Source organism: Colletotrichum truncatum (assembly GCF_014235925.2).
Source record: "Colletotrichum truncatum strain CMES1059 chromosome Unknown Contig_0003, whole genome shotgun sequence".
NCBI classification, from domain to species: Eukaryota; Fungi; Ascomycota; class Sordariomycetes; order Glomerellales; family Glomerellaceae; genus Colletotrichum; species Colletotrichum truncatum.
The window spans coordinates 1,724,193-1,738,205 of record NW_027222400.1 but is presented as its reverse complement, the minus strand read 5'-3'; the positions used below and the strand labels follow the sequence as shown (position 1 = coordinate 1,738,205).

At 52.7% G+C, this 14,013-nt stretch overlaps 4 protein-coding genes across 4 annotated transcripts; 1 reads left to right on the top strand and 3 right to left on the bottom strand.

Moving 5' to 3' along the window:
• Positions 1-2,325: 2,325 nt before the first annotated feature.
• CTRU02_205355 (uncharacterized protein) lies at positions 2,326-3,800 on the bottom strand (the record flags this gene model as incomplete). The annotated part of the gene is made up of 5 exons (XM_070204544.1): positions 2,326-2,391; positions 2,478-2,836; positions 2,918-3,137; positions 3,170-3,409; positions 3,519-3,800. The coding sequence occupies 5 exons, from the start codon at positions 3,798-3,800 to the stop codon at positions 2,326-2,328; spliced, it is 1,167 nt and encodes a 388-aa protein (XP_070061648.1).
• A 1,521-nt stretch (positions 3,801-5,321) lies between these two features.
• Positions 5,322-5,894, top strand: CTRU02_205354 (Cystathionine beta-synthase 2; the record flags this gene model as incomplete). The annotated part of the gene is made up of 2 exons (XM_036722651.1): positions 5,322-5,417; positions 5,475-5,894. The coding sequence occupies 2 exons, from the start codon at positions 5,322-5,324 to the stop codon at positions 5,892-5,894; spliced, it is 516 nt and encodes a 171-aa protein (XP_036585548.1).
• Positions 5,895-6,329: 435 nt separating this feature from the next.
• Positions 6,330-6,983, bottom strand: CTRU02_205353 (uncharacterized protein; the record flags this gene model as incomplete). The annotated part of the gene is made up of 2 exons (XM_036722650.1): positions 6,330-6,860; positions 6,930-6,983. The coding sequence occupies 2 exons, from the start codon at positions 6,981-6,983 to the stop codon at positions 6,330-6,332; spliced, it is 585 nt and encodes a 194-aa protein (XP_036585547.1).
• Positions 6,984-9,535: 2,552 nt separating this feature from the next.
• CTRU02_205352 (nad dependent epimerase dehydratase family protein) lies at positions 9,536-10,922 on the bottom strand (the record flags this gene model as incomplete). The annotated part of the gene is made up of 3 exons (XM_036722649.1): positions 9,536-10,160; positions 10,234-10,534; positions 10,721-10,922. 3 exons carry the CDS (start codon positions 10,920-10,922, stop codon positions 9,536-9,538), a joined length of 1,128 nt encoding a protein of 375 aa, XP_036585546.1.
• Between the last annotated feature and the right edge of the window lie 3,091 nt (positions 10,923-14,013).

Here is a 14,013-nt window from a genome sequence, read left to right as displayed (position 1 = left end):
CCGCCCTGTTGGATCCCTTGGTGCGGCCACTACCAACGACATTGTTGCATTGGCTTCCAGGTGATACGAAGAGAGCTGCTGCTGCTGCTGCTGAACACTACTGGTTAATGCCAGGTCTTTTCACAGCCTGAACAGTGGAGGGAGACTCCTCGTCTGTTGCTGCTCGCCTCCCCTTGTCCCAGCATATCCCTCCTAACTAGCCGGGGGAACGCTATTGTCGCCGGCCAGCATCCGTGCGGGGGATATCCGCTCGCTCGTGCTCTCACACCGCGTGCCCAACTCACTTCTGCCAATTAATGCCGTAGCCATTGGCCTCGTTGCTGCATCATGGTCGTATCCATGTCCGATCGAAACGGATTCACCATGGCTTATCCTTAGTATCTCTCCTCGGCAAACCGTCCGCTTCTCAACAAGTCCGCTGACATACAAGTATGATCCATGGCCAAGCAATTCTCCTGCCAATTGCCCCGCATCCTTATGACGGCTGACGGAAGACAAAGAAGGCAGATTTTACCACAAAAGTCGCCAACGGCCCTCGGGAAACTAGGACCGAGAGAAAAGGGAAGAAAAAGCCCTCCTCCGCCGAGTCGGGCTATTCTCGTTGTGCCTCGCTCGTGGCGCACCTTGGCTCATATCTTGGCCAAGCCCGGTCCGTTAGACTGATGTGCCCCAATCTAGCGACCGACAGTGGGCGCACCGCCTGAATCACCCGCACTCCTTCACCACCAACCCGCTCCAAGCACACCCTCTGGTAGGTCAGCGGCCTCCACGCGCCTCCCTTGCCGGCCCGATTCCTGCGAACTTCTGGAATAAACGAACGTCATGCCCTGCACCCCTCGGTGCCGTTTTCCCCACTACCGTTCAGAGACACTGTGCTATGACGAAATGGCTACACGGCTGTTTGTCTTTCTCCGTCTTACAAAACAATTCGCAACATTACGGGGTGCAGCCAAGCGAACCCAAACAGCCTTTTTGTTGCTGTTGCGAAAGAGCAGGCACCGGGGTCGTAATGTTGTGTGTCGTTCGGTAGTAAAAGTATTGGCCGGTTTCCGGCTCCCAACAACCGGGATGCTGTCCGCCTTAGTTCGGACGGCCTAGGAGTCCCTGAAGTGGTTAAGGGGAGTGGAGAGGTAGAGGCCGCTCCGGCGTCGCCGGCAGTCGGAACTGGTAAACTCTTGCCAGCATACTACCATGCAGCACGCAGTAGTTAGTTGCGTGCGCGCTGTCGAAGCTAACTCAACCTGGTGTTGGGTGCGACATATTTGATTTGATACTTCAGCAACTGTCGTGTTTGAATCGCTGAACTAACACAATAGAGATTGTATGCTTAGTTTCCTCTCTTGCCTAGCAACCTGGAACAAACTAACCTCGAAGCTGTACGTTGCCGGATTGACTTCTTGATACTTGTCCAGAACATCAAGTTTGTGACTGACTGATACCAATTAACGATTGATGGCATTGTCAACTCGCAACGCCTGGCGACTGAGCATGCTTAGTATCACATATCGTGGGCCACATTAGCGATTCGTGTTTGCGTATCTATTGGTGATTTAACAAGACCTGCGGGCCTTGAATTGGACTATTGGAGCTCTGGCTTTAGCAGCAACAGGCTGTTGCCTCTCTAACCGCTTTCAAGCACAAATGTAGAATCTTGGTGCATCATTTAAAATAGACAACAACAACTACATATAAAATAAAATAAGAAATCGTGAGGCTTAACTGTTGTTCATGATGTGGCATCTGGAGAAGAGTAACTAGGGCGAAGCCTTGTGGCTGAAAAAATAAAGACACTGATATAGAGAGTGACAGTAATAACAAAAGGAGAAACAAAAAAATAGCAATAAGTCAACTGGTAAAGATACTACAAGAAAACAATGAAGAGATAGAGTGACGGTTATGACAAAAGTAAGACAGAACTACCCATGTTCAGTCCAAGTCGGTAAAATAAGTCCTGTTGGGACATGTAATTGCCAGGAGACAATATCATGGAGCTGAGGCAAGGCCGATTTTGCTTTTCGACAAGCTTTCAGCGACATCGCTTTGTCGATCAAGACAAATTTAAGTATGCAAAGCAGGTCACTCACTCTGGTCTTTGGGGTTCACGAACAAGCCACTTAGATAAAGTCACATTGCTTGACCTGGGCCAACTAAACGGGAGTAAAACGATTTGGCGCGGTACAGTTACTTAAACCAAGGTGAAAAAGAAGCCTTCTAGATTCATTAGACGGCCAATTTCACACCCATCGCAAACCATGTATGCCACACACATCCGGCCGTCAACAGACATTAAAAAAAAAAAAAACACTTTCCTCCGGCTTCACAAGTCTACTTCTTCTCAGCTGGTGCCGCGCCTCCGGTCGTCGGAAGACCCATGAAGATCTTGAAGTAATCCTAGAGAGCGTTAGTTTTTTTTTCCCCCTTTCTTCTTCCTCCCTTTTTTTCCTTCTTTGCGTTTGGGGGTTGTTCTCGGCACTCACGTAAATCATCCACTGGAGACCAGTCAGAGTACCGATCATGACGATACGGACAGGCAGACCGTTCCAGAGGCCAGAGAAGCCAATGTCCTTATAGATCCTGCCCATGGCGGCACCGAAGGCCTCGCCCTGCTGTCGGTTCGCGTTGAGCTTGCTGACCATGACGTCAGCCGGGTGGGAGACGATAGCGCAGAGAATACCAGCGAGATAGCCGCCGACAAAGGAGACTCCCGTTTGCGCTGCCTTGCTGTAGTCGCTCTTCTGGCCCGGCAGCCGGTCGTAGATCATCTCAACAATGGTCTCGAAGGAGGCAAATTTCATCATCGTGTAAGGGATCTGGCGGCCCCAGAGAGGGTAAAGACCTGAGATTGTTCGTTAGCACAATTTCAGAGATATTCAACTCGTTATTTTCTTTGTTTCTCTGAGTATTGGGGATGTTTTACCCTTGTACAGACCGCCCCAGCCCTCCTTGGCTGTGATCTTGCTAATGCCGTCAAGAGTGCCCTTGTACGGCGAGGGAATCCCGCCCTGCATACGGACTTTAACTGCCTCGAAGGGGCAGAGGGCAATGTCTGCTATGAACTCGGCGGAAGCTGAAGCAGTAAGGTACAAGAGTGTCCTGTACTTGACCGCATTCTCGGGTCCAGCCAAGTCCGAGTAAAACTACAGGTGTATTAGCGGTATTCTCAACATACTAAATCATTCACAACGAGTAGATAACTCGCCTTCTTGAAATACTCGTATCCGCCGTATTTGAATGCTCCCTGTGCCGAATACCCCCAGAAAGTCGGTCCCCAGCCGGTCATGATCCCGCGAAAGCCTTCAGTTCGGAGGATGTGGCCCCAGGCCTGGAAGTTGCCCTTGTACAACTTGGCATCCACCTGACGGCGTACTTTGACGAGATCGAGAGGAGTAACAGCAGTGTGTGTAAGACCCTGGTAACTTCAGTTATTTACAGATCTTTTTTAAGCTGCTGTTCATTGACGCTGTTGTTGGCGAGTATGACAGTGGTGGTGGAAATGGACGCGGTCATTCATCACTTACACACGCCAGAAGACCGCCGACAGTACAGGCGGCGTAGAACTTGGCAGAGTAGAGCTCAATTTTCCCAGTCTTAGCCTGTGCCTTCGCGCTGGCCTTCTCGAACTCGGCCGTCGCCTCGGCGCTCAGCTTCTGAGCCTTACCCTTGACGTCGTCAACGGTGGAGAAAGCGCCATATAGCTCGGGACGGGCCTGGTAACGGGTCGGTTTTGCCGTCGGCTGAGGGGCCAAGGGGGATGCGAAGCAGCCCTTCAAGGCGTCTTGTCTGGGGTAGAGGAACGACATGGTTGAGGTTCCGCCTGTGCCGCGATCAATTGAACTATTCAGTCTACACGAGGTCAGCAATCTGAGCTGGCGCAGAGGGTGACCTGGGTAAGCGGCGGAATCGGAACGCGCGCAGCGAAGGCAATTGATATGCGTGAGATTTGGGTAGATGGCACGGATACGTCATGAATAACGACCCCAGCAATTGCAGGAAGTCCAATGGTAAATATGGCACTAAGGGCCTGTACACGGATAGCACGGGTAGCTAAGACAACAATGTTGGAGCTCTACTTGAGCTTTCCGAAGCTTTTCAAAACTGCAATGCCTTTGAAGAGCTCGGCTGAGGGCGAAGCAAGCTCGTCTGCTGGGTGGAGTGAAGTTGATGCTCGTACAAAAGCGGACGACCATCGCAGTCACGCGACATGCGACCGCTTCCGGCTTGGAAAGAAAGTACATTGGAAACGGACTTACACCGATGAGGTTCTTTAGGTAGGAAATAGCACGATGAAAACAAAGAACTACGAAGTCGGGAGATTCTAAAGCTCCAACCGATACACACCAGGGACGAGTGGGATGAGGTAAGAGAGGAAAATGGAGGTAAGCAGGTTTATCTCATCATGGTAGTAGCCATAGGTGATAGATATCTATTAGGACAAGCAGAAGATGACGGGATTGGCCGATCTTACCGGCCAGCCGCTTGGAGAGAGTACATCACTTCCCTGGCATCTCAATACGAAGAGCTATCATTAGCAGCCAAGCTAGCTGTAGCAGCCACTGGCCTTTGTAAACAGCTACCCCACCCATTTACCAAAGACTGACGGCCGTTCTTCAGAGCTCGTTAGAAAAAGTGACATCACATCGGAAAAGCTCGGGGCCCCAATACTGGGAGCTTCTGGTGGCTTAATACCGGTAACTCCGGGTTGCTACACATATGCGGAGGAAACAGTAGTGAAGAGTGAACAGTCGTGTTTGAATAGATCTAGAAGTCACCAACTGCAATGACCCTTTCAATTCAATACTACAGCTGTCAAAGGAAAATTCAATTGCTAGTGCACCGGCCCATACCCTACACATTCCATTCTAGAAATTGATACTATTTTCCAATTTTGGCCGTTTTGTCAATATCAAAATGAAGATCGCATCGAGACTGCTCTTTCCCCTTCCCCAAGTTTGCCAGTTGCTCCATCCTGTTATGTCACTGTTGCCTAGGTCCCCAACGGCACCAACCCCACTGTGGACCCCACCTCGGTGAGCAAGTCCAACCCTGGGGCGGTCAGCGAAACCTTAACAAAGTTGCAGACGCAGACGCAAGGGGCAGAAAAAGCAAGTCGGAGAGTCGCCCCCACTCTCTGTAGCCGCCGCCGCCGCCGCCGCTCTGTGTGAGAATTAAGACACTACTACACTATACTACGCAACCTTGTCCCGCCAAACCTTTCAGCCCTGTCGACACCGCCCCTCCAGACCCCGCGATAGCTCGACAGTCGACCGCGAATCTTGCAAACACTCTTCATTTTCTCCGGGCCTCAACCATTTTAAGCAGTAATGGCCGCCCTGGCTTCCAACACCGCTGCAGCGTCGCAGCCCAGCGACTCTGCTTCCACTCCCTACGTCTCAAAATGGTCTTCCCGCTATCGCGGTGTACGTGGCTACTCTCATTGACATGCGAAGTCTTACCGTTACTAACTTGCATCCAAGGCGACTGTGGAGGACCTCGACCCTCCTGCTGCCCTCTCTCTGACCCCGAAAGACCCCATCTCGGTCGCCCTCCTCTCCGCCTTTGAGCGCGACTACACCCATCTGACCGTTGTCGACGCCCACCGCTCGCTGGTCGGCTACCTCGCTATCCCGCACCTGCAAGCCCTCCTCGACGCTGGGAAGGTCGTGCCCCAAGACCCTCTTGAAAAGGCCATGGTTCGCTTCCAGCGCAAGGGCCGCAAGTACCGTGTCATCACGATGCAAACTCCTCTCGAGGAGCTCGAGGCCTTCTTCGAGGGCGACGGCGTCGAGGGCCGCAAGAGCCATTTTGCCGTCATCACGGACGAGAAGAGACGGTTTGTGCTGGGTGTCGCGACGGTGCAGGATCTGGAGGAATTTGTCAAGAGGAGGCCGGCTTAAAGAGTGAGAGGTACGACTATGAACGAGAGAGGAAGGATGGATGATGAAGTGATTTATACCCAACAGGGTGGGTTACCAGGCCCTATACAAAGGTTATGATGGACATGGTAGACGGCGGGCTGCATCAACTGGGCGTTGGAGGTTCAATATGGACCGGGGGAAAGCATTGGTACCTTGGCTGGGAGGCGGACAGATGCTTCAACACAGTTCTGTCATCGACAATGACTTTTACTCCATTTTTCGCTTAGAAGTGCGCGGATGGTACACTGGCAATTTAAGTATTATGACGGGTGCAATTGTTATTTATGCTTTCAAGTCTACTCGTAGGATGTTCGTTTGCGGCTATGTGCTCGAAAGAAGTCCACCGGCCTCTCCTCTCTCCCCAGCACTCAATAACAAAGGAAATCACATTAATGTTCACAGACCCTGCTCCGTCTAAGGAAGCCAGTCATACACCAGCCGGATCTCAACTCTCTTGCCGTCCTTCTGCACAAGCACATTGCGCGCGTACCGTCGCTCGCCTTTAATGGTCTGAAAGCCCCAGATTTGAGACGCTGTCCATCCGTTGTCGATGCTCTCAACGTGGCTGTACATGTGGCTCTTGCCGTCGGGGCCCGTGGCCTCGGCCTCGCCCTCAAGCCAGTTCGTCTTAAGGAACTCATCCTCAATCTCCTCGGGCGACATCCACTTGCTTTGACCACGAACGCTGCCAAACATCCAGTCTGAGTGCTCGCGCCACTCCATGTCGAGGCAGCGCTTCTCAGACGTGCCCTTAAGGCCACCCGTAGCGATCTGATCAATGTCAATATGGGTGACAGGCTGCTCGCCGGTGCCGGGAGGAGAAGGCGGCGCCGAGTACTGCTTGACGATGAGGGTCACAGTAGCGAGACCGACGGCCTTGCGAATCATCCAACCGATACCCTGGAGGGCGAGAGCGGGCTCAGGGGAGTCGGACAGAGTCTTGTTCTGTTGGCAGATGGTGTTAGCTTGTCTTCCGCAGCAATACGATGAGGGGCTGAGTGAATGAGGACGTACCATGACCCATTTGCCAGTGAGGTCGGCAATTGTCACCGAAGCAGGAGCAGCCATTGTATCTGTATATTGCGTGCAGAGGTAGTTTGGATGCTGGTTGGGATGATGTCGTCGATGTCGACGTGGGGTACTTTAGAGCTACGGTGAGCTTTCCAAGTAGTAGGTAGACTGAGGTGGGGGTACTTCTGTAGTAGAAAGACGAAAAGGCCAAACGTCTTCAAGGAAGTCCCTGAGGTAAATATAAGGTCTGCCAAGGTGAATTGACCGGTTAGGCCAAGCAGGTACGGAACTAGTCAGGTGGCCTTTGTTTGCGGTATGGGGAAGAACAAGTGACGTGGATATTCTACAGTACGCAACGGACGGGAAGCGCCAAGCCGATGATGGGCTTTATACGAAGACAAGGTACGGCGTGTCCAGCTTCAGGCACGGGAGCGCCATGACTGGCAGAGGTGCCCGCCCTCCTTGAAGAGGAAGGAAGCGGGGCAAGGGGGCCGTTCCGGAGAGAATGGGGGACCTTGCTCGCACTGGCAGCCGAACCCCTCCACCTTTTCTTTCTTTCACATGAAGCTGTCGTTGGCAACTGATTAGCAAGTTTCCGAGCAGCAGATTGGCAGCAAAAACACTGTATTGGCCCGAGGCTCGCGTTTGCCGACCCTGCAGGCTTGCAATTTCTTTCCACCCTTTAGGCTTCAGGACCCCGGGGAAAGGGAACCTGTGTCGTGAGATAGAATGCCTGATAATGACACATCTCGGCTTAAACTTATACCTGTGCGTATTATCGAATTAGCCCAGCAACTAAGCAGCGAAACCAACCGCTCTCCTCCTCGTCCCCTTCCCCGAGCACATCTGGGATCTGCACAAACCCCATGATCGAAAGCGCAACCCTAGGAAATGTTTCCCACACCGAATTTGGTTGCTCAGCCCGGTGCAAGTCGCGGGGGAACGTTGCAAGCCGACGACCCCGACGACCTCACCAACCATAACGGCGCTCGGCTTGGCCATGGCTGCCAGGACCTGATTTCCTAACTAGGCAGCCAAGACATGCAAGAAGGTTGGGAACAGACATGAAGTTCCGAGGCTGTGGTGACCGTGCGAAGGGGGAACAACCCCAACGGTCGTCTCTTTTCGCTTCTGACGCTGCGGATGGACAGATGAGCTAAGGTAAGCCTCGCCTTAGCCCCCTTCACCCAAGCAAGGTTCTACACCTCTCAGTTCTCACTGCGTCTGCGTCTGCGTCTGCTCAAGCGCAGGCACACCTGCAACCAACGCCTTCCAATGGCAGATGATCTACGACGAACTCGCGCGACCCCGTCCCGTCTTCCTCTAACAACCGAGCGGGATGTCGCCGGTACCATCAGCAGAGTTTTCCATCAATCTCGCACGCTGTACGGTAGACAGACGCAGGAAGACGCAGGTGGGCGATGTGACAGGACGAGCAGACGAGCTGGATACTTTTTTCAGCAGCGCCTCGGCATCCCATCTTGGTGCTTCTAGTCTGTTGATCCTTCCACCACAAAACACCCTTCTCAGCCTGGTATGAAAAGATAGACGAATGATCCTTTCCTAAAATAAAAACAATAATAGTATCAATAATAATGATAATAATGGTAATAATAATAGTAATAACCATAATAACAAGTGCTTTAGTGTTTTTGCGTTGAAGAAGATTCAAAAGTCCTTCCGCTCGCCTACAAAATCCGGCCTCGTCCAACCTGAACCCCATCCAAGCCCATTTTCCACGGCCCTACGCATCTTCTCGTTCCACCACAGCAGTTGACAGCTCGTACAGCACCAGCCAGCCAGCCAGCCTCGTTCGTGTCGCGTAGTAGCCGGCGCGCCAGCGAGAAGTTTTGGGTTGACTTACCGGTGGCGGGTCAGTGAACCTTGAAGAGCATTGCAAAGCAATCACCTTTCTCATCTCTGTCTCTCTTTGAACAGGGTCGAAGATACGTGTCAAAGAACCAAAGAAAACCTCATCTCCGGTCGTCCTTGTGCGTGTCGCCTGACTCTTGCGTCCGAAGAGCCGAGGGACAAGCTTCCAAAGAGCACGAAAGCTGCTTAATTGCGGCGGGGCCAAGCTCCAAAACGTAGATGCCCAAGTAGGAGCACCCCAGTTTGAATGGGGGCCAGGAGAAGCTGCCCGCACCTCACCTAGCGAGGCCACATGTGAGCTGCAAATGTTTCAAGAGCTGCCCCAGCAGGCATTCCCCTGTATCTGCCCAACGAAGAACTCTAATCACCACGCGCTCATCTCACTTGTGAAAAGAGCAGACGAAATCAAATGTTCACGGTGATTCCATTTTTGCCTAACTTTATGGTAGATTACTACTCTCGGAATTTGTGCCAATGTACATGGCCGGAGCAACAGGAGAGGATGAAAAAATGTAAGAAAAAAAAAAGAGAATGAGAAAAAAAATGAAAAGGATATCTTGGTGGTACAATGCCCCGGCTCCCCGCCATCGGCTCCCAGATGCTTCTTGCAAATAAAGGAGCTCAAACAAACGACCCGACTGATATCATGACGCTCCGGCGCGCCGTGGCTCTAATTTGTCGAGCCCGGCCGCAAGGTTAACTCATCCGCACGCTTTTTATGCTTCTAGATCGTTCCGTCACGGCCACCAGTTCATCTTTTTATAGCTCTCAATCACCTCCTCGATCAGCTCCTTGGTCAGTTTTGGCTTTTCGTACTGGAAGCCGATCACCTGTTCCAGGCGGTTGCCGTCCATACTCAAATCCGTGTCCTTGAGCAACTCCTTCTCCATGAATGGTGTCAGGGGTCCCGGCCGTGCGATACCCGCCTTCTCGAGCAGCTCAGCCCAGGGGCCCATGAGTTCGTCGTTGACGTCGTCGACGACGCTGTCCATATTGAGACGCGCAAAGGTGCTGATTAGCTGTCCTTGGAAACCCGTCTCGATCTTGAAGACGTCGCCGATGATCTCGGCCATGACGCCCTGTGTGGTGACACCCTTATCGACGACATTGAAGGTTGGCACCTTGCCCATGGACTTATCGTCCCATTTGTTCTTACCAGAGTCGTACCACGTTGTGATGTCCCATAGCGCTCGCACAGCATCTGAAATATGTACCGTGTTCGTCCGGAGGCCCTTGTCCCACAGCCACTTCATTTCACTCTCGAGGTACTGGTAGACACGAGCCATGCACAGCGCCGTAGCGACCCATTGCGAAGCGTAGGGGCCGTAAACGTGTGCTAACCTGACGATAATGAGGTTCAAGCTACATGGAGAAACACCAGTCAGTCTTGAACAATAGGCGGAAGAGCGTTCCGAGGTGCGATGGTGCGACGTACCCGTCAATCTTTGCCAGCTCCTCCTCAGCCTGCAGTTTGTAGACTGCGATCTTGCTCCAGGGCTTCAGCTTATCGCCCTCCTTGCTCGGAGAAGAGTCGGGCTTGTAAACCATGCCAGTGCTGAGCTCGACAAAGGCCTTGACCTTGCGTTTGGCGGCCTCCTTGCCGACGGCGAGCGAGAGGCCAAGGGAGCGCAGCTTGTAAACCTCATCCTCTTGCGAATATCTCGTTTCACCACCGCAATTGAAGACGTAGTCCCACTGTTTACCGTCGGGGCGGTCGAATATCTTTGATAGGGCTTCTGCACAAGGCGAAAAAAGCAAAAATGTCAGTCAAAGGGCGGAACTGCAGCAGGTCACCTAGGGCGTGTGTGCGTGTGTGTGTGGCTGCTATTTTGTTCGTTCGGAAAGGAAAGGGGAGAGACAGAAAGAGAGAGAATAATCATGGGCAAGAAGAACTTTCGTGGGATTTCGCTCAGGTGACTTACGTTCTCTGCTTGCATCCGCCTGCATGAACTTGCTGCCGGCGCAGGCGTCTTGGAACTCCGGGGCAAGCCATGCTAGTTGGGGCAGGGCCTTGTCAACAACGCGAACGTCTGATGCGAGGTTGTTCTCGTGGATGTAGAGGGCCAGGAAGCGGCCGATGTAGCCCAGCCCCCCGATAATCAGGACTGAGGGTTTCTCGGCCATGGTGAGGAGGGGGTTGTTGGGGGAGGAGAAGAATCGTGGGTGCGAATTCGCGAGATTGTGTCGTCAGGAGGGAAGGATTGTGTCAAGCGCAAGTTGACCGGCTGGGCAGAGGGGTTCGAGGTAGTGTGGGTGGTGGTGGTGGTGCACTGGGCACAAAGTGGTAGGTAGACCTGACTGGCGGCGGCGGTGGCGGCGGGCGGTGGTGGTGGTGATGGACGGCGGGGTTGACGTCTGTCTAGGTGTAGTTAGGGGTGATGTGCCCTGGCCCCTGGGAAGAAATGCAGCACCAGGATTGCGCGAGTTTAGTGTAAACTGCAGTGCAGCGGGATGGACACGGGCGAAGCTCGGTAGGGGGTAATCCAGCCGGGACGGGTCGAGACGGGGCGGCAGACGGGGGGAGGGGAGGGCAAAGGTTGCCCTTTAAGTCAAGACCAAGGCAGTTCAACGGGATGGTGGATGCCGTAAAGAAAAGAGGGATCAAAAGGAAGAGAAGGAGGATCAGGAGGACAATTAGTGCATATGTGTTGTGTATGCTGCTGCTGTTGTTGTTTGCTTGGTTTGTGTGTGCGTTGTGTTCTAATGCAAAAAGGTTCAGGTTTGGATGGATACGTCTGATGATATTAGAACCCGACATAAGTCAAGGTAACGTGCGCACGCAGAAAAAAATGAGAAACAGATTGAAAAATAAAACCTGAGACGGCATATGGCCCTTCCCCCTGTTCTTCCCACCCGCAGATATCAAGGGAAAAAAAAAAAAAAAAACGCGAAAATTAGCGGAAATGCAGCCAGCAGGAAAAAGGGACGAAACAGAGCGGTCCTCCAGTGTAGGTCTCCTCCAATATGGTGCTGTCATTCAAAACGGGGGAAGAGGGGGCTAGATGGATACGGGGGCCGTGGGACAGCTGGAGAGCGGGACGAGAGGAACGAGGAGACAAAATAATCTCAGGAGAGGCCACTAGGAACGGGATTGTCAGCCATGCAATGCGCCAGATGATGGGGGGTGGAGCTTTCATGCAACTTCTCCTTAGACCATTGCCTCTTCTTTTCCCCTTTCCTTGCTGTTTAACGTCTCTTCCAATGCCAGGTACAAGTTTAGGCCCAGGTCCAGCTTCAGCTCCAGCTTTCGATCTTACCTTTGTTATCTTGGGCTCTGTACCTTAGGTAGCTTCAGGATAGCTCCAAGCTGGTCCAGTCTCAACTTGTTTAGATCGTTCCTTTCTGAGTTCCCACTTCCTCGGGTAGACTCCAATCCCATCCCAGATCCCAGGGGAGCATCTCTTCTTACGCATGCTCATAGAGGTAGTTCAACCAACAGACAACAAACAACAACGGCGGCAGCTGCTTGGTGTTGGCAAAATATCAACGATTGGAACTCGGGAAAACATCTCCAGGAAATGAAAAGACGCAGGGGGGTGGATGAGCGTCACACCTGCGCGCTTCCACCGCTCCGATACCGACGGCTCACCTGTTCTCACCTCTTCCCTCTTACCTCTTACCTCTCACCTCTTACACAGAGACGTGCCAGGGCTCCAGGGTTTATGGGACCTGCAGCAACAGGATGGAAGCCTGGTACTCGATTGAGACATCGCACCAAAACACACGTCGTGCCTCCTTTCTTTCAAATAAATTTACAGGGCTCGTGCTGCCTCAAAACACCCCACATCGTTGCAGCAGACGTGCCTCCCCTCGACCCACTACTTGGCCTCCACCCATGCACCTTTAGCAAGGCAGTTCCTTCCACCACCAACATCCACTCGTCAACCCATCACGGGGACAGCCACGCTGATCGACGAACTGTCGTGAATCTACGGATGAAAAGTGTGCGTCAGGCGCCCAGAGCGCCCACCTAGGCATCACCGATCTCCTTAGCTTCCCTGCCCTTGCCGATACACTCTGGCGGTGATTTACTTTCCATCGCGCCCAACTGGACACGGAAACACATCCACCAAAGACATTGATGCCCGTTTTCAACAAAACAAATACACTCTGTAGTATCCAATAATGTCTCTCCCCAGCTCCGGAATAGATCCCGCCCCGGCTCAAGTCTCTCTCAACACATACCTGATGTTCCCCTTCCTGCGTCGTCAACATGTTGGCCAAAGAGACAGGGAAATACCCATGGCCATACTGAGACTACGGATAATGCGCTCTGATCTCGCTGATCCCCGTCCCACGCGCACTCCAGTCCCAACTGGCATTCTGTTTTTCCAAGTCCTTGTGTAACTTGGCCCGGCCAGGGAGAAGGCAGCGAGTTCTCAAGGGCCGTGTCACTCCAAATCTTGTCTTACCGTCAGCCTCGATTTCGGGTGACATATCAGCCATATCGAGTTCAAGCTACAAGACGAACGATGCTGGCTAAATCGGCGGGACGAGGAGGGCCAGACTTAGTTTTCTTGCTCGTCGGCCACTTGTCCCAGGTTGTCGGCTAGCTCCAGCGGCGCGAGTTGTCCATCAAATGGATACCGGCCCCGTTCCGCTCAGGGGCCTCCCATGAGGCGCCTTCGTTGATGGGAGCGCTTTTTCTCTCTGGCGCCGCCAGACTCCAACTTTAAAAGGGGACCGTCATACCGTAGTACGCGCGCATCGGCACGCTCCTATGGCCCGGTTCGGCCTCGGGCTTTGGCTTGAGGGGGCCTCTGCTTCTCTCACTCCCTGCATCCTGCATGCGGGGTCCTTAGGAGGGTCTACCGCGTGTTCTAGAAGGCTTCCGGGATCTACTTTCTGCAACAGATTTTCTTCCCATATTTCCTTTTTCCAAATTGACCTCATCTGTTCCGTGTACAGGCGACCCCCGTATTAGTCTGTGCTCCCAGTCTGGGTAAAGAAATTCAGGAGAGATGAAAAAGCGCCAGGCAAGACATGATTGGATTCACCAAAAATAAACCAAACAGTAGAAACTAACCTGCACCAACGTCAGCACCGGCGCACACACCAACACGTTGGAGCAAGCCACATACCTGGCACTCTGAACCAGAGTCAACTATTGATCATGCAAAAAAATTTCCCATATCTTTTAGGGAGAAAAAACAAAGAGTCCAAGCCCCACTCACCCAAACGCTTCCTTCTTCCCAACTCAACGCATGACTTAACT